Source organism: Antedon mediterranea, chromosome 2, assembly GCF_964355755.1.
Source record: "Antedon mediterranea chromosome 2, ecAntMedi1.1, whole genome shotgun sequence".
Classification (NCBI taxonomy): Eukaryota; Metazoa; Echinodermata; class Crinoidea; order Comatulida; family Antedonidae; genus Antedon; species Antedon mediterranea.
In genome coordinates, this window is record NC_092671.1 from 6660037 (window position 1) to 6684556 (window position 24520).

Sequence of the window (24520 nt, forward strand, 5' to 3'; positions counted from 1 at the left end):
AAGTGTGCAGTTAATATATTTACACTTAGAACTAATAAAAAAAAATGAAAAAAAAAAATATTCAGGGGGAATTTTATGTAGGGGAATTTTACAGTAGGCGGAGGTTTGTACTCTCGGAGTACCCTCTAGTCTTTCTTATTTTTTTTCTTCTTCTTTTTCTCCCATTTTTCTTTCTTTCTTGGCATATTTTTTTCTCATTTTCTTTTTATAGGGGCCTAGTTATTTTCAAAAATAAAGTAGGCCTACGTACACAGTAGTACACTGCTATCAGTTTACGCGTTTAATGTTTTGGAAGTGATTTTCATCATAGGAATTGACCGTGTGTGTACGTTTACGTAATCAACATGGCAGATGGAACAGAATCTCCTGAATATGACCCTACAATATCTGTGGGTAGTGCAACCGTTCCCGTTACAACCGATGTCGATGAGCTGTCTAAAATTGCAGCCAAGGTATTTATACATATCTATGTGTAATTTAAATGAGGAAACCTCTTTTATAAGACGTAGTATTTTAGATTTAAAATTGCCCATTAGCTTGGCTAGGGCTAGGCTCCCTCTTTTCTTTCATTAATAACCAGCAGCAACAGTCTTCGACCGTCAGCGCCATGAAGGGTGGGTAGCCCTGGCCGGTTTCACTCATATAGACATAGGCCTAGGCTTAGGCTAGACTGAGACAATCCTTTCAATGTATTCTAAGTGCATAGAGACTAGCTAGACCTAGGATAGGCCTTATTATTTTAATTTTTGACATTCAAACAAACTCAAGCGGAATGACGGATTTTTTAGATACTACTAGGCCTGGCTAGGCCTCTAGAAAAATAATACTAAATGCGAGTTCCAGATCGATCTGTAACTAAAACTGTGTATTCTATCTGTGTCAGTACTGGTTCTAGAGTAACTAGGCTAGGCTTAGTATATAGAATAGTAGTATAAAGGGTATAAAGGCAAGAAGTGGGTTGTAGTTTTATGTTGTAAAATTGCCTGTTTTTTTAAATGAATTCTTTTGTATTTCAAGACTTTTTTCTAATTAAATGTATCCTCTGCTGTTTTTTTTTTCACTCTTTAGATTCGACAAGCAAGGCCTCCCAGACCCTGTGTTTATCTCACTGTCCAGGTAGCATTTAGCATGTTTGCTTGCAAAATTCAATTTTAATGTTATATAGACAGAAAGAACATGGTAGCTACTGATATTCACTCACAGAGCAAATTACATTAATGGGATTAATAAATAGTGAAATTACTGAAAAAGTGCATTCAAATGTTAGCTCAGTAATCTTTTTAAAGTTCCAGATTTTTTCATAAACCAACATTTTCATAAAATAAAATACTGTTTTTTGCAATCAAACCATTTAAAAATCAATACTAATAATACATTAAAGTGGATAATTTTTAACAAAAGTGCTAGTTTAAAAGTGTTAATGTAACGCTTTCCCTAATTTTAAAACATGCAACAGGTGATTCGGCGTAGTACAAATACCCCCTCTATCCCCCCTTTCAAGAGTCCAAAGCTAGTTTCTTTTTGGTTAAAATGTAGTTTAACAAAATGTTAAGGTGTTACAGTTATTTCTTATGTTTGGTGGCTAATAAATCTAACTTTGACTAAAATTATTGCACTTTATTAACATTTGCATTATCCGTTGATACACATCTGGCAATAAAAAATTCATCCCTCAAATCAATTGTATTCAATTTCAAGAAATAATTACAATTCATGTTTTCCAAAATGTTTGTCTTGTTTGTTCATCTTGAGACCTTAGTATACTATTCCAGGGTAAAATATACAAAGGTTTCCGTGCTATTTTTGTTATTATTGTTACTATTAAACTGTGATTTTTATTATTTTTCAACTTACTGATTACATGCATGAATGAATTCTGTTCCAACAATAAGTGGCCTACTGTACATATATCTGATGATCTGTATGTTAGTTTTTCTTTCATTAATTTAGTGAATCTTTTAATTTAAACAATATATATAAATATCGTCATCGTCTTTTTGAAGGTCATTTAATTTCTTTTTTACTTTTCCTTTGTAAGAATTAAGATTTGTATTAATATTTAATAATCATTTTTTATTTCTTTTCATTGAGTCATCATCATCTCACAATAGTTGAAATTAACAAAATAAAGGTTATTGTAGTTTTTGTTTTTGGTTGTTTGTTTTGATAGTTAAAGTAGTGTTTGCATGTTTAATGTTAAATTGTGATTTGTATTGTGCTATTGTAGCGGGTGTGTACTGGGGATTTTAACCATTTACAATTCAATGTGCCAATATTCTTTAAAAATAATGATGAAATAACTCAGTAAGACACACCAGACTTCATTTATTTCACTAAGCAGTACATTTACATAAATGCTGTCAGTATAAACCAAACAAAAAAATCACAGACTGTATAATTTATAAGCATGGAAATATATGCTCACTATTAGAAGAGCTGCTAGTCAATTAAGTTAAGCAGTACAGTTGCATAAATTCTGCAGTATAAAACCAAGCAAAAAAGTCACAGACTGGATAATGTCTAAGCATGGAATAAATTATCAAGAAGCTGCTAGTTAACAAGCTGTACATAACCTGGAACTTGAATTTAGAACACCAAATTAATTTTAAATATTGATTTTCACCTGAGTGAAATTCTAGATATTGTTAGATTGTTTTCCAAGAATTGTTAGATTTACATTGAGTGCTCTATTGTAGTAGAAAGTCACAATTTAATGGTTGTGTTCTTTTGTTCAATAATAATTAATACCACTAAAGAGTAATTATATTCTGTACTAGCCCAGAGGTATATGGTAAACAGATCTAAATCAGATTATTGAAATAGGCTCTAATGCCTGGATCACAATGAGATCAATTGCAAGACAAGAAACTATGCAGTATGAAAACCTTAAAGAAAGAGAAATGGCAAATAATTTTCAAGCAAATGAGACTGCTTGATTTAGTATACTGTAATCATATTCATCGACAGATAAACCAAATCAAGATACAGTACCACTCTATCAGTCAGTCTTTGTGATCCACTACCATCACATTTTAATAATAATTTGCATATCATTATTGATTTAAATAGATACATACTGTATGCTGTTAAATTACAGACAGCTTTGTGTATACCAATGCTGGTATAAATACACCTGAGGATTAACTGTTGGTTTAGCAGGGTGTTGTAGTAAAGAACAAGCTATTTAAAGCTTGTTTCCATCTGATAGTTTCTGTTGTGAATGGGTGAGTGGATACCAATGACAGGCTTTGGTGATTTCTTGCAGGATGGCACTCTTTTGGAAGCCATGGAGATAAACGTTATCGAGCAGGAAAAACGTACAACTCAGACGTCTATGGGCTTGAAAGATGTGTACACGGTGTACCTAGTAGAAACCAGGTAAGTATGTATAAAGGTGATATTCTGTAACCCCTAACAATTCAATTCTACAGGATTCTATCTGAATTAAACATCCATCTTTGGTGGTGTGTTTCAATGTCCTATATTCTTCAATCAGTTGCATTAAGCAGGAAAGGGTGAACATTCTGACCTGTATTAGGTATAGTACAGTATGTATTCAATGATTAAAATTAAACAAAAAAAGGTTTTTTCTTTAGTAGTAGTCAGCAGGGCAAGTTGTGCAGTATTTTACTTGCCTCTATCAAACTTAACTTGTCCCAACAAAATGTTCTGTACAGAATTGGGTCGTCGTTCTATCATTATTTTGAACATTTTTTATGGCACTAGTTAGTATCTTACACACAAATATTTGACTTACCCTTGTCTGGCGACTGTTTTAATATTTGTGCAATACTTAGCATAGTGACTGCCAGTCTTAACTGAGGTAGATAAACTAAGTTGGTATGTTGTATGAAAGAAATACAGTATAATACAGTACTTAATAATAAAATGTAAAGCCTGTCTTATAGATAAAATAGTTACTGCACAATTAATTTCGAACATGTACCTACAACGTTATGCTGTACAGAGAAATATTTTATATAAAAATTAATTAAAATAATTAATAAAACTAAGTTTAGTATAATTATACTTTCATTGTTTATAATAATTAACGTCTTTGTTTTGTAGTGTGATTATACATTAAAACTAATTGTTATTAGATTATCGTGGAGGAAGAAACCGCATACAAGTACCAATACCACAATTTCCTTTGTATTTAATTCATTCTAGGCCTGTACTAACTACTATACTTAAAAGTACCTTCCCACATCCTATGCATCCTTATCTCTTTCAACTTGTGTTTTGATTTGACCGTCAATGGTGGGTGATATCGTGGAGTATTATTCTTATTTTTTACTCCATCATTTGATATAGCAGGCTTTTTCAAATCAGACATTGTCAATATCATTCATTCATCGACATTTTTATTCCATAATCAAAATAAAAACATATACAAATACAATACAAATAATAAGATAATGGAATGGGATACAAAATAAGCACAAGTGCTTTAAGCATGTAACCCTAACAAAAAGATCAAACAATTAGGACAAACAAAAAAGAACAAACCAAAATAACATAATGTGATTTACTTAACTTAAATATTTATATTGTTATAATATTGCTTTAATCTCTTAAACAAACTTAAAGTGGGGGATTGTTTTATATAATCTGTTAAATTATTCCAAATATGTGTTCCTTGGTAGGAAATACATTGCTGTCCGACTCTGGTGAGTCCAATCGATCCATTCCATTTTAACAGGGTTCATTAAAAAACAATGTTTATTTATACTTAAGAACTTACTTCTATACAGATGTTCCTCATAGTGTCATTTAGCTAAAGTAGCATTGGAGACAATCGTCTGTAGTGGCTTGTTAGAATACCACAGTAGTTTGCGTAGAATGTTTGTTTTATAATATTCATCCTCAATATTCCATCTACGGACCCATGAGGCAGCCACGGTGCAGTGCCAAACATGAATATTTATGGGCGGAGATGGACCAGTACACAAGGTATAACCCCATTGGCCCTTCCGAAAGATGCACTGGGTTCTTAAAAGCCCACAGAATCCAGATCTGTACATAATTTCTATATGTATATTTTATATGCAAATGACAATAATTAAAAGTAATTTGCCACTGATGAATGAATGAACCCTCAGAAGCATGTCTGAATTTCATAGTAAAGCCGGATTGTGAATTTATTTCCTGCCCATTAACTGCCCAAATGTAAACAAAACCTGATTGCATACACAGTGTTTATAAATTATCAAATGCAGCCTTTGATGAAAAAACGCAGTAAATGAACTGGCTACATCAACGTCATTATTTGACTGTATTTTGTTTTATTAGACAGTTTTTTTTAAGTTGTACAGTAGTATGATCAGACTTGATTCTATTCACTGTACTTTCAATTTCAAATTTGATCATATTCTAGTACTGTTGTTAAAAACATGTCAATCAATCAGAAATATAATGAACGTCTAAAGTCTAATAACTAGGTCATTTCCAAGTAAAATTTAAAATTTAAATGTTAACTACAAGTGCTTTAAAATGTATAGTCTGTTGGAGAGATTTATAGAAAATAATGACTAATATAACTGTTCTACTCCGTGGCCAAAATTGGAGGCTTTGTGCCTTTTTTTTGATTGGCCGAAGCAGTGGATTAATTGAATAAAAGTTTACTTTAGAAAAACAGGTATGCTATAAAACAGATAATGACTGTTTTTGTATTTGTTGAATAGGGAGAACTGAATATTTTCATTTGCTGAAAACCTTTTTATTTATTTATTTTATTTATTTCATATTGTTAGTGTTCTTTTTAACTCAAACTTTTCATGTGACGTGTTATGATGTGATGTGCCCATATATGGACATGATGATGTCATATCAATACCATATTTAAGCATATCAATACCATAATTTTGGACATTACAGTTTTTTTGTCAAACTAGTATGATAGTGTAGACAGAGCCTTAGCTTTGTAAAATAGAACAAGTCAGTCCTGGATCCATTCAACTTCACATGAATTATTTGTATTGGTTAATAATATCACGGTATGGTTTCTTTATTTTTTTGACACAGAACCAAAGATGGAGCAAATAAAGCATTGGGACAAGAATCAACGTCCCTATGGCGGCGATACAGCGAGTTTGAGCTACTGAGGAACTATCTTCTTGTCACATACTCTCATGTTGTTATCCCACCACTGCCAGAGAAGCGGGTAAGTGTTTTGAAAATGAATAAACTGATTTTCTTGTTTATACAATATATATAGCATTGGGAAAATCAAGCAATATTGTGAATTTGATCTACCTCAAAACTGGTATTGATAGTTTATTCAATAAAACCAGTTCAATTGTGTTATGAAATACATATTTTACTCACAACACTGTTTGGCACAAGTGCAACAACTACAATAAACTGAAAAATGTTGGTTCTGTTTTCAGTGTGAATTGACCTCATACTCCCAGGGTTGAGTTGAGGTAAAATTAAAGCTAAGCTGTTACATTGCAACTGAAAATATAATATACTTCCTGGAAACTGGTTGAATGCCCATTCTTGGTGATTCAAATTCGAGTTAAATAGAAACCATTTTATGACAAATTCTTTTTGTGTTTTTTTTTGTGTGGACCTATTTCTTATAAATAATTGTGTGTAAAACGGTATTCTCCTGTTCAATAGAAAAAGGCACTAAAATCCAGTTATATACAACTGTTATCGAAAGACATTTTTCTTGTGAATTATTTAAATGAAATATTATAATGACCTAATAAGGACCTCATTTGTGTAGCCTGAATGAACAAACACATTTAAACCAGGTCTTTATATTTAAAGGACACCATATTGCAGCGAGCCTGTCAAAAATAGTTTAACATTTTCAATAACCATATTTGACCTTCAATGTCTCAATTTTGTATGCTGAAAACGACAGTAGACATTTTCCCAAAAAAAGACGGGATCAATCGTGGAAATCTTTATATAACTTTTACAGGTGTAGAATTAGAATAGTGACAACACGCGATCTTTATCTCGTTGCTCAGAATTCAAAATGTAGGTTTCCAGATGACGGAAATCTGTTCAAATTTTTTTTAGAATGTCTTGATGATCATCATCAATCGCAACTTAAAATATCCTTAACATTTATAGAAAATTATAATATAAAAAGCCTCAAAAATTGCTTTTGCAGTAATTTGTTGTTTTGTATAAGTTAGTTTGATATAAAGTTTGCAGTACACTACGTATATTAATTCTGAAAAGAACTGTTGAGTTTCTTGACGCTTAGGTGTAGTTTGATAGTATCTTGGTGGTAAAGATGTTTGGCTACCTGATTCCTTTGGTTCAGAGATGTGAGGATTAACTTTGTTTGTGTTTTTCACTTGAATGAATTGTCACTTGAACAAATTGTCACATGAACGAATTGTCACCTGTATATCAGGACAGTGATTAGTCCTACATGTAATGTACCTAAATGAACTAATAACACAAAATACTATAGAAGCATGTAGTTGTTATTTACTTAAAGACCCCTTCCCTGCAATTTTGGACGTTTTTTGGAAAATAATACATATATATCACTTTAAAAACATTAAACCATGTCATTCCTTGTCTTATATGTACGTTTTATGGTAAATTATGATAAAAAGTGAGAAACAATGCACTACCTAAGTAGCTCGCGGCGATCGACCTCTCGTGGACGGTCTTAGGCCTAGCCTAGCTAGGCTTAGTTTTGTAGGCCTAGCTGGTAAACATCGGTAACGTACGAACATCATACGCTAGCTATATACCTAGCCTGACGTTGTATAGTTGCTGCATTAATTGTCTTTCTATTTTTGCCAGACTCCGTTGATACAAATTGGGGAAAACCCGGTATTTTCGCTGAAAACTTAGGAGTCTTCCATTTGTTTTGGCCTCACGATCGATCGAAAACAATAAGACCATATAGTATTATTTTTACATTAAATATAGTTTGTGATCTTAAATTAGATCTAAAAATTGTAGGGAAGGGGGCTTTAACAAGGAATGAGGTTGGCCTTAAGGACCACTGTATTTAAAACTGATTTTAGAATAGTGTACAGCTGTAGAGAACATCATAACATAGGATATATTGTATTTGGAAGCATTTCATTCTCAATCAGGTTTTTTTAGTTTCTATTATTTTATTAAATAATATTTATAGCCCTAGCTTTTTGGATTACATGTTGATAAACACATTATCGTATGATGCAATTTGTTATAAACATAAGTACAATTCATAGCTCGGCAGCTAAACATTGCTACCCCATTGCATGTTAAAAAGTAGGTGAAAATAATAATACACATTCGCACTAGTTAACGTTTTTCATTCCTGCGAATAATTTCATCTAATGGAAAACATTTTTTAAGCTTTGCTGTCAAGTGTGAGAAAGAAACTACAACATGTTTTTTACATTTTCTTGTTTTTATAGTAGTTTTTCTAGTTTATTATAAAGCAAACGAATCACTTTCAACATTTTAAACAATTATGTCACTTTTGTCGTGTATTTCAAGTCTAGTTTTTTTTAGTTTTTACAGTATAGTGTGATTTTAAGCAACGTTGAGATGTTATTGATTATAAACTAGTCGTATTTAAGTATATAATACAATTATAACATCCAACCAAAGCATGGTGTCTAGACTAAAACAAAATGAGTAAGAGATGCTGTCTAAAATGTTTAAAATAATTTAGAATGTCAGAAACTGAAGCCTGTATTCTGCTTGGAAGAATGTTCTTTTTTTACAAAACAAATATGACAAAATAGCAGTTAATTTTTTCTGACACACTTTTTTTTGGTTAGTTACTTTGGCAATTTTCTTCCGATTTCTAATGTATGTATTTAGGAGAGCTGTCTCTATGTGTCTATCTGGAAAATGGAAACTAAAAATGGACTTTTAAATGTCAAACGTGCCACTAATTAAGAACTTACCGTGTGCTATGCCAGAGAGATTAGACGTACAGTAGTTTGATTGTGGTCGAGAAAGTGATTTTTTACGTTATAAACTTGACCAATTGTGGCAGGAAAAGGTCACTATGAATAATTTAGTACAGTTTTTCTAACGGTCAGAAACATATTAAGCAAGAAATTTCCTTTGTGTATGAATGGCAACATTTTCATTAATGTTGTATTGATAATTAATGTTTCAATCAACCTCCAATTCTGTTAGTCTGAATATTAATATTAATATTGTTTTCTTTTTTTATACAAATCTACTGTACCTCCACCCAAACTGAACAGAGATTGTTTCATCATGCCATTAGAATTTTCAAACAAAATCTTTAACACCGGTTGCTTTAGTAAACCTGCTGGGCATGCAGTAGACTGTAGTAGCCATGCCTTGTAATAAATGGGCTACTTTGTTGAAGATATCTCTTTAGTGGTTCTAAAGCTTTGTCTACACTATCAAACTAGTTTGACCAAAAAAGTGTGATGTGTCCAAATATAGTAGTGATATGCTTAAATATGGCATCATCATGTCCTAATAATGGGCATATCACATTTTTTTGTCACATAAAGTTTGATAGTGTAGACAGAGCTTTATGTAGTATAAAAGACAAGGATGTACACAAGCAACAGTTAAATGACCAAACGTGTTGCTTTATGTGTGGAACAATATAAAAAAAACAATATACAGTATAAAAAACCTGTGTACGTTTCTATGTAGAGGAATTTTTTTATGCAAGCATTAAAATGATCTAGCGGATGTTGACAGCCAATTCATTGTGTTTTGGTTTCGTACAAGTATAAAATGCCCCACCACTGAAACATGACTATATTGTGTTTAAGAATAGTAATAAATTGTCCTGTTTTATAATTCGGAAAAGGATTGTTCCTGAAACTCTTCCTGTTGACGACATACAGCACACACCCATCCTTTATATTTGTTGTTCATTGTGAAATAGTTTGATATACAGTTTTGTATTACTCAATTAAATTGTCAAAAACATCCGTCATTCATACTTTATTAGTTCTTTAAGTTTCATTATTGTAATATTGTTTACATTATTATCCATTTAATTGGGTTATGAAAACTATCACTTGTATTTTACTATCAATAAAAAGTCTATTCTGGTGTAATACTCTGATTTAGGCCAAACAGGCTTTAAACCTATGCGCCCCCCCCCCCCCCCCCACTAAATTTTAACAGCCATGTCTTTAAAAATAAAATAATGTAATATTTTTATTTTTCTTCAACCCGACAGATTGTTTTATCATATGAAATATTTAAGGGGGACCCCCTTCCCCGCTCCCCTAATCTATAATGCTGGATATCCCCGAATTATTTTTTATTATTGTATCATTTCAGGCAACAATTATGTGGCAACAGTTATCAACTGTCGATAACTTTGATAGTGAATTTATTGAACGGCGACGAACTGGTCTTGAGGGCTTCTTGAGGCGGGTTGCTAACCACCATAAGCTATGTCAAGACAAGATATTTCATGGTTTCTTGCAAGATGAAAACGGTTGGAAACCTTCAGTGAATGCAACTGGATTCCAGGCTAAGGTTTGATTTTATTTTTTTAAATACGACAATCAGATCCACGCCACGTAACAGACAGCGCACGCAGCAGAGAATATGTGTAGTACAGTACTTTGGTATAATAATTGTTGCAGCCAGACGTAAGATCAAAGGACTGTTACGGGTTCCTATCTTGGCAAGGGGAGCTCATTGTCCTGCTGTTACTAGATTACCTTGCCTGAACCCACTGATTGTTGTATATTGCCAATTGTAAACAATATCATCAATGTAATTTAAACAGCTCTGTTCAACTTCAATCAAAATAGTTTTTGTCTTATGATAACAATATAAATTGATAATTGTATAAAGGTGCTATAAATAATATGCAGTTGATTTTGACTCTATACTGAGTATAAGCCATTCTTGAACTTACTGTGGGCTTTAAGTAGCACAGTAACATGTACAATGTTTATTTATTTAGTTAGTCTAGACCAAGGCTTCTATGCTAGCCCTACAGTTATTGTCAAATTTCCGATATTTGCCATACTGTGTACATACATTTGAATATGGATTCTTTTGTAAACTACTCAAGCTGTTGCAGTGAATTTCTAGGCTGCATGAAAACAATTGTATGTCATGTACAATAGTCGACGTCACAACACAAAATTACTGCAAATTTAGACGATTTTTAGCAGTAATTTCTTTTCAAGGCAAGGCTTCGTGAGACGCCATTACCAAGTTTTTTTTTGTTTTTTGCTTGTACTTCAAGAAAAAAAACCCAATTCTTGTGGGACTGGGAGAATTTCTGACTAAATTGTCTGGGTGAATGTACAACTAACGCTTATCATGATCATCATCTCGTACAGTAGCTGTTCATTGTGGTTTTGTCTTTACCACAGTTGTAAACAGATTTTTAACCACATACTCAAACAAAATTCTTATATTTTTTACAATTCTATTTTAATTTAAACAGCACTAGTATAAGTACAGTACTAGTAATTATCAATCAGATTTAGTGATTTTATTATTATAAATTATAACAATTTGATATGGTTCTTATGATTTCCTTGTATCAAAAGTTTGTTGGTACATATCCAAGATATTCAGATAGCTGTCATTGTCATCAGCATCGCTGCAGGTCATTACTTCAATAAGGAAATCCGTCTGGGGGGATTTTCACTGTCTAATTATTGTGACCCAATTCACAAGGACACTTGGTGCTTTAAATACAATAGACACAAACTTTGATAGATTCAAGATCTGATAAAAATTAGTAACATTTTAAAGCTCTGTCTACACTATCAAACTAGTTTGAAAAAAAAAAGTGTGGTGTGTGCACAAATATGGTAGTGATATGACATCATCGTTTCCATATATGGGCACATCACATAAAGTTTGATAATGTAGACAGTTTAAAGTACAGTGCAGTGTTTTTACTACAGCTTAATAAATTGCTTTACTTTAGTTAGTAGTTCTTTCATGTAATGGTGGATCCCACTTGTTGTACACTTCAAATAAAATTGCTACTCCCTTATAGTCATAAATTCAGTATAACATGAATATAATTCAGATTAATTAAGTCCCTGTGAAGATAATTTTTGGAATCTAATTTATTTATTATTGTACTGTACCCACCCAATTTTATTTTGAACCCTCAAAATAAAAGCTCTGTCTACACTATCAAACTTTATGTGACAAAAAAAATGTGATGTGCCCATATATGGATATCATGTTCATATTACTGTAATACTATATTTATGAATATCACTATCATATTTGGGCACATCACACTTTCTTTGTCAAACTATTTTGATAGTGTAGACAGAGCTTTACGATCTCAATCAATGACAAACTGCTTTTGTGTCAAATTACTGATTTCCAATGACGCCAATTCCATTACATTACAAGAAGAATACTATATGCAGTTTGAACTTTACCGATTTGTTGAAGATTAGCCAATTTTTCCATCCTGCCAAACTTTTTAAAAGATTCTAAGAAGAACATGGTTGTGATTACAAAAACCTTCAGTGTGCTTTCAGATGCAGATTACAAGAGACAGTGCATCAGTCTCTGATGTTGACAACAGGCCATGGAATAGAGCCATAACCATTGGCAATCATTCACAACATTTGTAGCAATTTTTTTCTTGTCAGACTGGAGGTGTGATAAACAACATCATGGTTGATTAGAAGTGGGTCATTTTGCGACCTACTACAGCTAATTGCCAATTTGGACGTTGGCCCAAATCTTCTCTCAGACAAACAGTCCCTAGTATGCCAAAGAGTAGTGCCAAAGTTATTATTAATAAACCTCATATCGCTCAGCTTAATTATAGCAGATGAAATTTTTTTCTCTCACCATGAAAATGTAAAAGTGCATTATGTTAAAACTGTGGGTTTAAATTGTTTCAATAAGGATAAGCATTTGTAACCACATGAATTGTTAACATGTAATGATATAGTTTGGTGGTTAACATGATTGCCCTCCAATTCCTGGTCCTCTGTTCAATCCTGACCTAGTGCCAGGGTTGTAGCTCACGACTCTCATACTCCAGTGCTTACAGTAAACTTCAGACAGGCCTTTTAGAGAGACTTTTTAGTTTATAAGCATAGATTATCCAATTGGTGAACAAAAAGTACTAATTAATTGAATTGAATGCCATTACTTTTTATAGACCTATTAACTGTAATCTGTATTATTTTTACGAATGCAAAAACTAGTTTAAAATAGTATAAAAGGAAGTTAATTATCCACATTAGCAAATTGTGGTGATAGCACATAAACGAAAATTGACATCACAATGTTTTTATTTTCAATAAAATAGATGAAAATCTTACCAGGATCTGTTAACGTGAACAAGGTACCAAGTGTTTATTGAGTGTTTGTTTGTATTAATATTAATATTAATATTTAGTGAGCTTTGAATTTTGAGACTGAGTACATTACATTAGTTTCCTTTTTGTAACATGTAACAGTTTTTTAGAAACGTCACAAAACGAGAGTATGTGACATCATTTCTCTTCCGATGTTGAGTATTTTTTCCAATGATTTCCTCACTTCAAAACTTAGTGACAAAATTTGATTGTATTATATGTACAGTACTTATAGTCTCAAAATTGAAAACTCCCTAATATAGCTGTTGTATTGTGAGCATTGTGTTATCACCAAACACTACACTACTGTAGGCTACAATATCAATGTCAATGGTGGTAGATCCAGTCTATGAATAGAGTTGTGGAGAGAAAATGATGGTTGAGATGATGCCAGCATTCGTCAAAACCAGTCACTGGCTGACATTGCCAGCATTTGTCACCACATGCCACTGACTGACATTGCCAACGTTCATCACCATCCATCACTGCTTGACATGTTGCTTTCACACAAACACAGTGTTTCAGCGTAGACCCTTGCTTCCCTTATTGCACATAACATTACATTAGGGAGGTTTCGAATCTTACGAATACGATAACGAAAACGGATACGTCACGCATGCGTATTCGTTTTCGTAAGCCAGTAAAAATCTTTTTCGCATGGCAACGAAATATTGAGGGCGTCGTCCAAAATATGACTGCGGTAAAGTTGAGCGAAGTGCAGGTACATGTTGCTTGGTGCTTGGCTGCCTAGGCCTAGCGTAACATCAAAGCGAGTGAGGACTTTAAAGACTGCTATTTATCAAAATTGACCTGGCATTTTAGTAAATTACTTTAGTAAATTACTTTCAATAAATCTATAATTATATTATAATTATGAATCATTCCTGATTCAAATGCAAAATGTGCAAAATAGATCAAAAACTATACTCGTTTTGTAGTTACGAATATGACTGGTGATATTCATCAACACGAATACGCTTTAAGAATATGAAATGGGGATCAGCTCAAAAGTTTCACAATGTGTGACGTATCCGTTTTCGTTATCGTATTCGTAAGGTTGCGAAACCTCCCTATTATAACAAACACAATACATAACTGTACAGGTTGTGTGAGAATTAAACCATTGAGGAATTTGTTAAGCAATTTTTCTACAAATCTACAATAGCAAGTAGTGACCAACCGACACGGTAAAAAATGTTAGGGCAAAGCACTAAAAAACTATTAATTGTATTGTTTAATATTACAAATTCAGTAAACCTATAGTTTTATTTATAGTTATTTTTTTGTTGGCCGTACTGTGCAGTTATTTTATGTAGTGAATTGAACTTCATAAAATACATTAGTACTTTAAAACCCCTACTTGGGGACACTGGGTTAGGTCCCTAAAGTGTCCCTTTAAAAGATGTTCTACTGTATTACTGTACACTTTTGTGTTGTCTGAAATTTGTGAGTGTTGACATGATTGTGCTGTAATGTGATTCCAAGTATGTCTATTAAAATATGAAGCCATATGGACATGTAGAAACTCTTGATATTTTGCAGCTGGCCTATGACCTACCTGTGATGTACAGACATTGTAATGTAATAATATTAATAAAGTTAAATTATTTTTTCTAATGTATTTGTATTAACCAAGTGTACAATTTTCTTGTAATAGGATTCCCTGAGTTTCATTTTGATGTTTTAGGAAGTTTTGATGCTGTGTAAATTCCCCTGTACCAGTTATTGATGCAACTTCCACTGCAATGCAACTATCCAGCATGTTTCCTCGGTTTAGTTAAACTGAAAAAATAAGATGAAATTCAGATTAGGTCCTTGTGGTCCCACATAAGCCACAAATGCAGAGGCTACCATGACTTTTTTCCTTAAAAAAGTTTATTATTGTGCACATGTACTGTATACATAGGACCAAATTCTACTGTACTGTACTGTACTGTAAGAACACTTATCATCTCTTATATAACTACAGTACTGTACTCCTAATCTAGATAGGGAAAGCATTAACAATTCTGATTGGTTGATGTTTAGAAATGTACAAATATTCATAACCATTTCTTGTATTTGTGTGTAGATATTTTTACAATTAAATATTTTTTTTTTATATTTATAGCAAGATTCTCGATTGAAGAGCCTCAATGCTGCTTTTCGTCTCAAGAAACCAGATAAGTAAGTAAAAGATAAACACAATTTACAGGAGAATCTGTATTAAGAGGGCTTCTTTAGAACCAAATAAATAGGGGTTTCCCTAGGCTAAATAGGGGTTGGCCATAGTGTTAGAACACTACTTTGTTTCATAGCAGTGTTCTAATTTATTTGCAATTATTTCGTTACTGTACTTGAGAAAGTAGCCTGTATTCTATACAAAGGTTATTCAGTAGCAAATTCATAAAATCCATAACAATAACCAGGAGTTCATGATTTACAATGTTGATAAGATTTACTGGTATTTTTACCTTCACCTATGACAAATGCCTCTGCCCTCAACCACCATGAAATCGATAAACACCCAATTTACAACGTGTTGTGTACCAGCGTGTGATCAAACAATTTGTGATTCAACAATTTTGACAGTAAACCACTGCAAACAGCTAACATAAAATCACACACATGCAACAGATGTCATGAAACTTTACACTTTAAATACAGATGTTTGATTTGTTTGAATCTTGTGAACACACCTTATTTATTTTATACAAAAATCCTTTTCCTGATTTACTTATCAGTAATAAGCCTTTATTCATACCGCCATGGTTTCTGGCATATTCCCATTCTGTCTTTATATAATATCGGTATGTTTAGGAGTATACCTGTATGACTTGGACTAAACTCTGTAAAGCTCTGTCTACACTATCAAAAAATTGTGATATGCCCAAATGTGGAAGTGATATGATGTCATGTACTGTATGGGCACATCACATTTTTTTGTCACATAAAGTTTGATATTGTAGACAGAGCTTTAAGAAAGGGGTTACCATCATGCAAGATATTTTCATATAAGAAACTGTACAGGTACGTTCAGGAATACATTGCTGGCACTTGTCTCTGTATGAAATAGGCTAAATTTAGTTATTGTTTTTCCCTTGTTTAAACAACATTAAATGAGGTTTATAAAAGAAAAAAAGTTGAAAAATATGAAATAGGAATTCTCACGGTCAATGTACTTTATATATTTGATAAAAATGTCACTAAGTTGTGAATGTAAAAGACTGTATATCATTATATATTATGGGAGTGTTCATTTCGGTAATTGTATTGTGTGGTTTTAATCATCTTAAATGCCTGATTAGCGGCAACTTCATGATTCAAGTAATTAAATACAAAAATTGGATAATAGAGTTAGACGTCCGCTTTTGTACTCTGTAAATTTGCTCTAGTGTTGAAAAATGAATTTGACAACAGGATGTCATGGTGTCTACCCACTCGCAGCTCATTAAATATGTAGTATTTTCAAGTCATTTTGAAGAATATTTATAATACACTATATAAAGTAAAGCCCCTTCTTTGAGAAACTTGTAAGTAAAAACCTTTCCATGAAACAATTAAAGGGGCAAAAAAAGTTTTTTAAAACTAAAGCTCTGTCTACACTACCAAACTAGTTTTTTAAAAAAAAGGTACATGATGTGCCCAAATATTTTAGTGAAATGCCCAAATAGGGGCATTTGATGTCCAAATAAGGAGAAAATAAATTATTAATAACTAAAAGAATTACTTTTATAATATATATTATATTATTCTTATAATATAGGATACTGACAGAGGTTGACATTTTAAACCCTTTTGTCATTGTTTCATCAGCTGACTTTCCTAGAAAAACCTTAAAATCTGGAAGAGGTCCAATGTTAAATTAAACAACTAGGTGGTAGGTTTAGAGGGGATCTGAAGGTTCCCCTTATTCTTTCAGTTTTACAATACTCCTGTAAATAGATATCAACTTATTACTACAGTTGTCATACTACCTTACAATTCAAGATATTAGAACTTCTGAACCACGCGATACTGTATATATTTAGATGCATGCAAAGCTTATTTATACTCTCAATGTAACTTTTTTTTCTTGGCTTCCTGACATATTGCTTGGTTTGAAATCCTTTGAAAAGTACTAAATTAATGTGAACAATACATTGTAGGTGTAATAGCAAACAATGGCACTATAATTATACCACTACACACCATTTCACTGTGACAGATGAAATTCATTTACAACCTTATTTCTACCTTGTTTTTTAGATGAACCATAGATTATGGACCAACTATCTTTGATATTAATTTACAATAGATATAGTATTTTTCAGAATTAATTCTGGTTTTTAACAATAATATAAACTTTTATTGATGTATGGCAATTGCCAACGATTTGTCAGTGTCAGTGCTGTACATGTAGGCCTACACCTCCAGGTGTTGTATAAATCTTTAAAAATAGTCAATTGAGGAATTCCTGAGGATACTGGTATGTCTTAAAGGATTTAGAATTTTATCCTAAACCGGACATATCCAGCAGATGGAAAACTAGTTGGTTGGTGGTGTCATCACTATATTGTAGCTTCACTGCTAGCTAACACAGTAGTCTTGTAATAAACATGATAACTAATAAGGAGATCTTTTTTCTTTTCACTTTTGTATCCGACCGTCATTGTTCTGTTTATCAGTGTTTTTTTTTTTTATGTTTTTAAATGTGCAACAGTGATCACAAAAAGCTTCCATGTAATAGAACCATTAAATAGAACTTTTACCATGCAATAGAATGAATACTGAATGGCACATGATAAGAAATTAACCAATTAAATGGCAAGAATACACTAAGGTGTGATCAGAAAACTGATTCTTTTAGTCATATATGCCTTTTTTATTGTTTAATGCAGAAACACTGTACTATAAACTTTCTTTCATGGAATAGCAGTACTACACCTGCCAACTTTCACACATTATACGTGCATGAACTTTTCCCATACAACATACGACTAAAACAATATAGTTGCTCCAAGCTGTTTGAGTCATAAACATCTTTACTTTATTATTAAAAACAACGCCAACTGCACTACACAATCAAACTTTATAAGACTTTGTGTCAAAGTGTTCTGTACTTCTTCCAACAAGCTGACAGATTGTGTCGTGTAACCAATAATAGAGGGTGCTATAACATGTTAAAAATAGCACAAAAGTCAGTATTGTCTTTAGGGAAAATAGTAGATTTTTCTTGTACAGTTACTATTACTTAAGCTCTCAAATTAAATCTATTCCTCATGTTTTCAAGTTGCTCGGTTTCCTGTATAATGTTTTGTCGTTTGTCATCACAGTGTTAAATGTACGTTTATTATTCCAACAAAATGAAATTGAAACTTTTAACAATAAGATGAGATCAAGGAGATTTATACTAAAGATGAGTAACAGTCACACTTCAGAAAACTGAAAGTAACAGGCTATAAACGAGAGTATAAATGACACAAAAGCCCCTTGCAAAAGAGAATTTAGCATTTCCCTAAAATTGTATTTCCTATTGCTTAGAATGACAATTTTTTATTTCTATGATTAAATTTCAATACAACAATTTTAGTGCCATCATATAAGCAATTTAAAGATCAATTAAAAACAATAAATGAAATTTGATTACCGGTATTGTATACAGTAAAAACTTGAAAAGGACTTTTTTTCAAGGTTTTACAGTATTTGTTTAAGTTTATCACTCCAAGCCTGCATGTAGTCTCCCTGACCTGTTTTTAAATGATTTTTTTTTTCATTTTTCAGACGTTTCGAAGACCTTAAGAACTATTGCACTAATCTACAGAGTAATATAACAGCATTGTTAAAGTTGAGAGCTGTAAGTAATGAGTCTCAAAGAACTCAATTAAATGCTTCAATGATGTATGGTACCATGATAAACTATACTTGGTAACACAAGTAACTGACATACACTGTTAAGCTTCATCTACACTATTAAACTAGTTTTAAAAAAGTGTACTGTACCCAAATAGGGTAGTGATATACCCAAATGGTAGTCATATGACATCATGTCCATATATGGGCACATCACATTTTTTTCACATAAAGTTTGATGGTGTTAATTACAGTAGTTCATGTATTCTTTGTGTGTTCATTTCTTCTATAAAACTAAGTTTTCAAGCCTGTAGTCAGGGGGTTTGAACGAACCCCCTTTTTCCTGAAATGCCCTTTTGAAACTAGAGATCATCTATCACTAGCTCATGACGATTTAAAGCTCTGTGTATACTATCAAACTAGTTTGACAAAAAAGGTGTGATGTTTCCAAATATGGTAGTGATATACCCAGATATGGTAGTGATATGACATCATCATGTCCATATATGGGCACATCACATTGTTTTGTCACATAATAGTGTAGACAGAGCGTGTGGTCCACAGAAAAACAGAATACTTTTTTATATATTTTAATCCACCACACAGTTGTAAATGCTCATTAGCACAAATGGTAGGCTATCTATGTATTACAATGGTTGTTTACACATTTTCAGAAATTAGCTGACAGACTGTATGGTATCCATAAGATCCATGGTAACTATGGACGTGTATTCAGTGAGTGGAGTGGCATTGAACATGAGATGGGAGATGGTCTACAGAGTGCTGGTCACTATATGGACTCGTAAGTAAACACTTTTATTGTTACTATTGTGCACCACAAGAACACCCTCCTCCACATCACCGAGTTTAGTTTACAGTTTACATACACTAGAGCGTCAAAACAAGCGTTTTGTATGTGTTTTGATAGGTGATGGGAAAGTGGTATAAATGTTCTCCAGTGGCTGTATTCACTATTCACACTTGCACTGAGGAAACACTTAATATTTAAGGGAAATGTCTCACTTAAGTGTGATTGGTGAATACAGCCACTGGACTGTATTTGTGAGTGAAGTGGGATTGAACCATAGATGGCAGATGGTATTAAAAAAAAAAAACAACCATTGGAAGATGGTGATAAGGGACCATCACATAGAGATTTTATATTTTAAGTTTTAATTTTTAAGATTTAACCAGCCTGTTAAGTTCTGTCTACACTATCAAAAAAAATGTGATGTTCCCATATATGGATATGATAACCTCATATCACTACCATATTTGGGGATATCACTACCATATTTGGATATATAAAACTTTTTTGTCAAAGTAGTTTAACAGTGTAAACAGAGCTTTAGTGGCGATGACTCGCTGTTGGATTGGAATAAAATAAATAAATACATTTTTCAGTGGTCTCATAAATGGACATTTCTGTGGGACACCATTAGTTTTGTTCTGATAGGAATTATTGATTACTTGGGAAAAAATCTCAACAGAGTAGTTTATCATGGTCTCATAGTGTCTTGGCTTTTGGCAACATGTTCTTTATGTTTCTTCACCGGTGCAATATTTACTGCCTTTAGTAGTAGTGACTATCTTTTTTTTGTTGAAAAATGGTGACTACTACATACAGTATTTTTGACAGGACGTTTTCAGTATACAGACAGTTTCGGTGTCCTTATTTTAACTTCTCAACACAATGCATGTTCTCACCCTTGAAAGTAATGTGTCTTGACTTTCTTAACCTTGCCCCAGTTATTAGTCCATCTAGAGCTTATGTGTATTGACTTTAACCACCCACTTCACATTTACAAGGTATGTATAATTGGAGTTGCAGACTCAATTATGAGATGATGTCATAGACAAGACAAAGGTGATTGAGGAAATCCACCTAGGCACCTGTTTAGCACATCCTTACCTGATGGCTATATCATCCTATTGTTCTTATGTATTATCCAACATTACTTCCGCTGTGAAGTATAAAAAAGTTAAACAGCGCCCACGTTATTGTTTTATTTTAGATCATCCCTGGGTGAGTATTTTTAACCCGAAATGACAGGGCTGAGATGACCAGTACACTAGGGTAATTAAACCTCCTACTCATTCTGAAAGTTGCACTGAATGCACATGAACCAGATGTGTACACTGTGCCTCCAATTTTAAATCCTGAGAAGATTTGTTCTACCACCAGAACTATGGCTAAGAGGAGAGGCTTGAACCTGTGCCGATTTTATGGTTGCCTCAACCACTCAACCATGTGATGTCTTAACTGATCTTAACCACCTTGTCCCAACTGATTAACCACCTTGTCCCACAGATTAGAAATTACAGTTATCTACATTTTTGTTTTCAAGGCAAAATAGAAAAAAAATGCTGTGATATAGATAAGATCGAGGCTTATAATAGAAACTGATTTGGGTGGGTTGTTTCCATGAAAGGTCACAGGAATCATACACAGCGCCTAGCTGAAGCACATGCTCACTGAGTCATTCTATAGACTAGACACTTCATTAGCATGACATAAGATCAGATCTAGGTCCCTTCTGCTTTCTATTTATTCCGAGGCATTAGTCTGTAGCCAATGAGTGACACTGTCTTATTTTCTTTCATATGATGTTTACTCTACAGTTTAATTGACCCACGATGACCCTCTATCTATGCACCCCTAGCTTGATTCCAATTGTAAAGGCTTACAGTAAATCTAAACCCAACCTCACGTATATCAATCTTGTCTCGTGCGTTGATAGATTAGGCAACAACAGAATCCCTATGGAATATAAACTCTATATAAATCTACATGCAGGATTAATGTTTGCCATTAATCATAATTTTCCTAGTAAATATTCTCTTATTAAAATTTGGTGTGGGTACCCAGAGTGAATTACAATCCAAGGAAACTCTACTAATCTGTAACTAGTCCACAGTAGCCCATACGATGAGTCCACATGCAATAATCTCTTTTTGAGATGTTACCTAAATGGCCACAATAAAGAAATTGTATTGTACTTTCTTAGCAAAGATTAAAGTGCAGCTCTGCTGTGCATGATGTGTATCTGTTGCTAGGTCTTATTCTAGTACAACACTACGCTCCCAGTAATCTCATGAACACCATTTGAGCAGTAACATTGAAAACAAAATTATATTGTGTATTCTACCAGTGATTATACAGTAATTATTGTCAATAGTCATTTATTTTGTAAACATATTTTCGTACAACATGTAATTAACTAATTAACATTAATTAATTTTCAAGTCACAAAGTTTCCATATATTGTATCATCCATTTTTGTCCACCCAAATGGCGTCCAAGTTTAAATTATCTTGTGCTGTATAACGGCACTATATTTATAAGTGTGGAAACAGTCAATCATACATTTATATGAATTGCTGTAATAAACAAATAGAAAAAGGAAAAATTGGATAAAAAAAATTGTACAGTGTGTATCGGTCGATGATGTAAAGTGTAAATTCCATGTTTATGAGCAAAAGGCTAGTGGTTTTTAACAATATATTCAAACCACCATGAAAATAGTATCTATTACAATATAACCAAATGCCAACATGTTTTTTGTTTTTTAAAAACCATTAACATATTAAAAAATAAATCAAAGCGATAGATTCAATAAATTTCAAATGCCAAGTTAACTTAAGACTTTCTAAAGTAACTTGACATGATTTTTCTGTCTGGCGTCCTTGCCCCTAAAATCTAATTTTCGGTTTGCAGTCCCGACGACGACAATAACACAAGTGCAGCGATGGTCTAAAGATCAATATGCATCTTGAGTCATGGATCACTTCCTGTTTTCAATGTCACAATTCAAGTAGTTTAAGATTGATGGTAATGTTGCTCGACGATGGTAGTGCGGACGCGCCAGCTTCCTGTGCATATCCTGTGTGCGTGTGTCCAATGATGTATTCCCACATAGCTTTGGTGAACAGACACCTGCGAGCCGCATTGGTCTATGTCAATGGAATTTTCAGTAATTACACTTTGTGATGAATATTGATATATATTGTTACCCATTTCATTACATTACATTGTGATATGTCTGAGTAGAGTATGAAAATATAATGTATCATTATTAGGTTATATGCATGATATGCATATAACCTCTTGATTCTGTCAAAATCTTTATTTATTTATTTATTTATTTATTTATTCTTTCCTTAGCACTATTTTGTCCGTGCATTATCTTGGCATCAGTTTAATCTAGCTAAGTCAAGTTTTCAGAGTATATTCCTCATGGCCAGGAATCGATGTGGTTATATTTTCACGATGCGTAATCAAAAATTACGCGGTCTACGCGTGATTTTACGAAATCACGTTTGTAATCATATCTTCACAAGCATGAATCACAATTAAACAAAATTTGGTACTCATAAATTTCAGGTCATATTTCATCATATGGCAATAAAATTACGTGCGTAGCGCATATAACGCTTGCGTACGCGCGCTTAAAATGTTCAAAATTGTCAAAATTTATTTTCGATGAAATTAGAGTACGTTTCAGGCAATTTTAAGCGTTTAAAAAATTGCCATGAGTGCGCAGATTTTTGCACGCGCACTGCGCGTTAAACGTTATTGCGCACTCTTTTTGCCCGATTTCTGTTTTACAATCTTTCTTTAATAATATCATCATATTTGATTCAGGTTTCAACTCGAAATTGCGTTATACGAGCACGTCAAAAGTGACTGGCTACGCACGTATAAGTTAACAAAATGGTGAAAATATGCTAAATTTTAAAATTAATATATATCGTCAGAATGCAGGGGAACACCTATTTTTTATTTCATTTTCTTGAAGTTTATGTATCATATGTATGATTTATTATCAAATAAAGAGAACAAAAGTTGATTAAGTCATCATTAATTGCATATTAAATTAAAAAATAATTTCGACAATCAAACAAATTATGACATTTTCTTAGGCCAAAATAACAAACTTAACATTAACTTTCTTCCTTCAAAAATTCATATATTAAAGTTAAAAGTATGTAGTTTGACAGTGCATCATTTGTATACATTTTAAAGATGTCATCATAGTAAAAAATTATAATTCATTTCGGTATGTAATAATCTATTTGCATCAAAGTGGTTACTGCATAGTAAATACACGGAGGAATTTTTCTACAACTTTTAGTCAGACGGTGGTCTGTGCTCGTGTCTATGGCATTCAAGGTACCGAGATCGAGTCTCACCTTGGGAAATGAAATAAGATTTTTTTTTTATTATCCGTATTGTTTGTTCAAATTTATTTCTTAGTGTATAGATTATACACATGATTTATAATGAAATCTAGATAAAAATTAACTTATTTCTTTATTATTATGTAACAACAAATGTGGTTTATAGCATTATACGCATATGGATCTTTGATCGGATTGTGATACCGGCTATGGTGTTCGCGTTAGCAAGGTCCTAT

General features: G+C 32.7%; 1 protein-coding gene across 2 annotated transcripts in view; it reads left to right on the forward strand.

Annotated features, from left to right (window-relative positions):
• Window positions 1–136: 136 nt before the first annotated feature.
• Window positions 137–24520, forward strand: part of LOC140040200 (sorting nexin-4-like) — a 30348-nt gene continuing 5964 nt past the window's right edge. Inside the window, exons 1-8 of one of the 2 annotated variants that reach the window (XM_072085953.1) lie at window positions 137–452; window positions 1069–1116; window positions 3266–3378; window positions 6025–6163; window positions 10264–10464; window positions 15403–15458; window positions 19035–19107; window positions 19778–19905. In XM_072085953.1, the coding sequence (XP_071942054.1) occupies window positions 345–452; window positions 1069–1116; window positions 3266–3378; window positions 6025–6163; window positions 10264–10464; window positions 15403–15458; window positions 19035–19107; window positions 19778–19905 (866 nt within the window). In that variant the 5' untranslated portion in view covers window positions 137–344. The remainder of the gene's footprint in view (window positions 453–1068; window positions 1117–3265; window positions 3379–6024; window positions 6164–10263; window positions 10465–15402; window positions 15459–19034; window positions 19108–19777; window positions 19906–24520) is intronic. The other variant, XM_072085954.1, reaches the window with a different exon arrangement.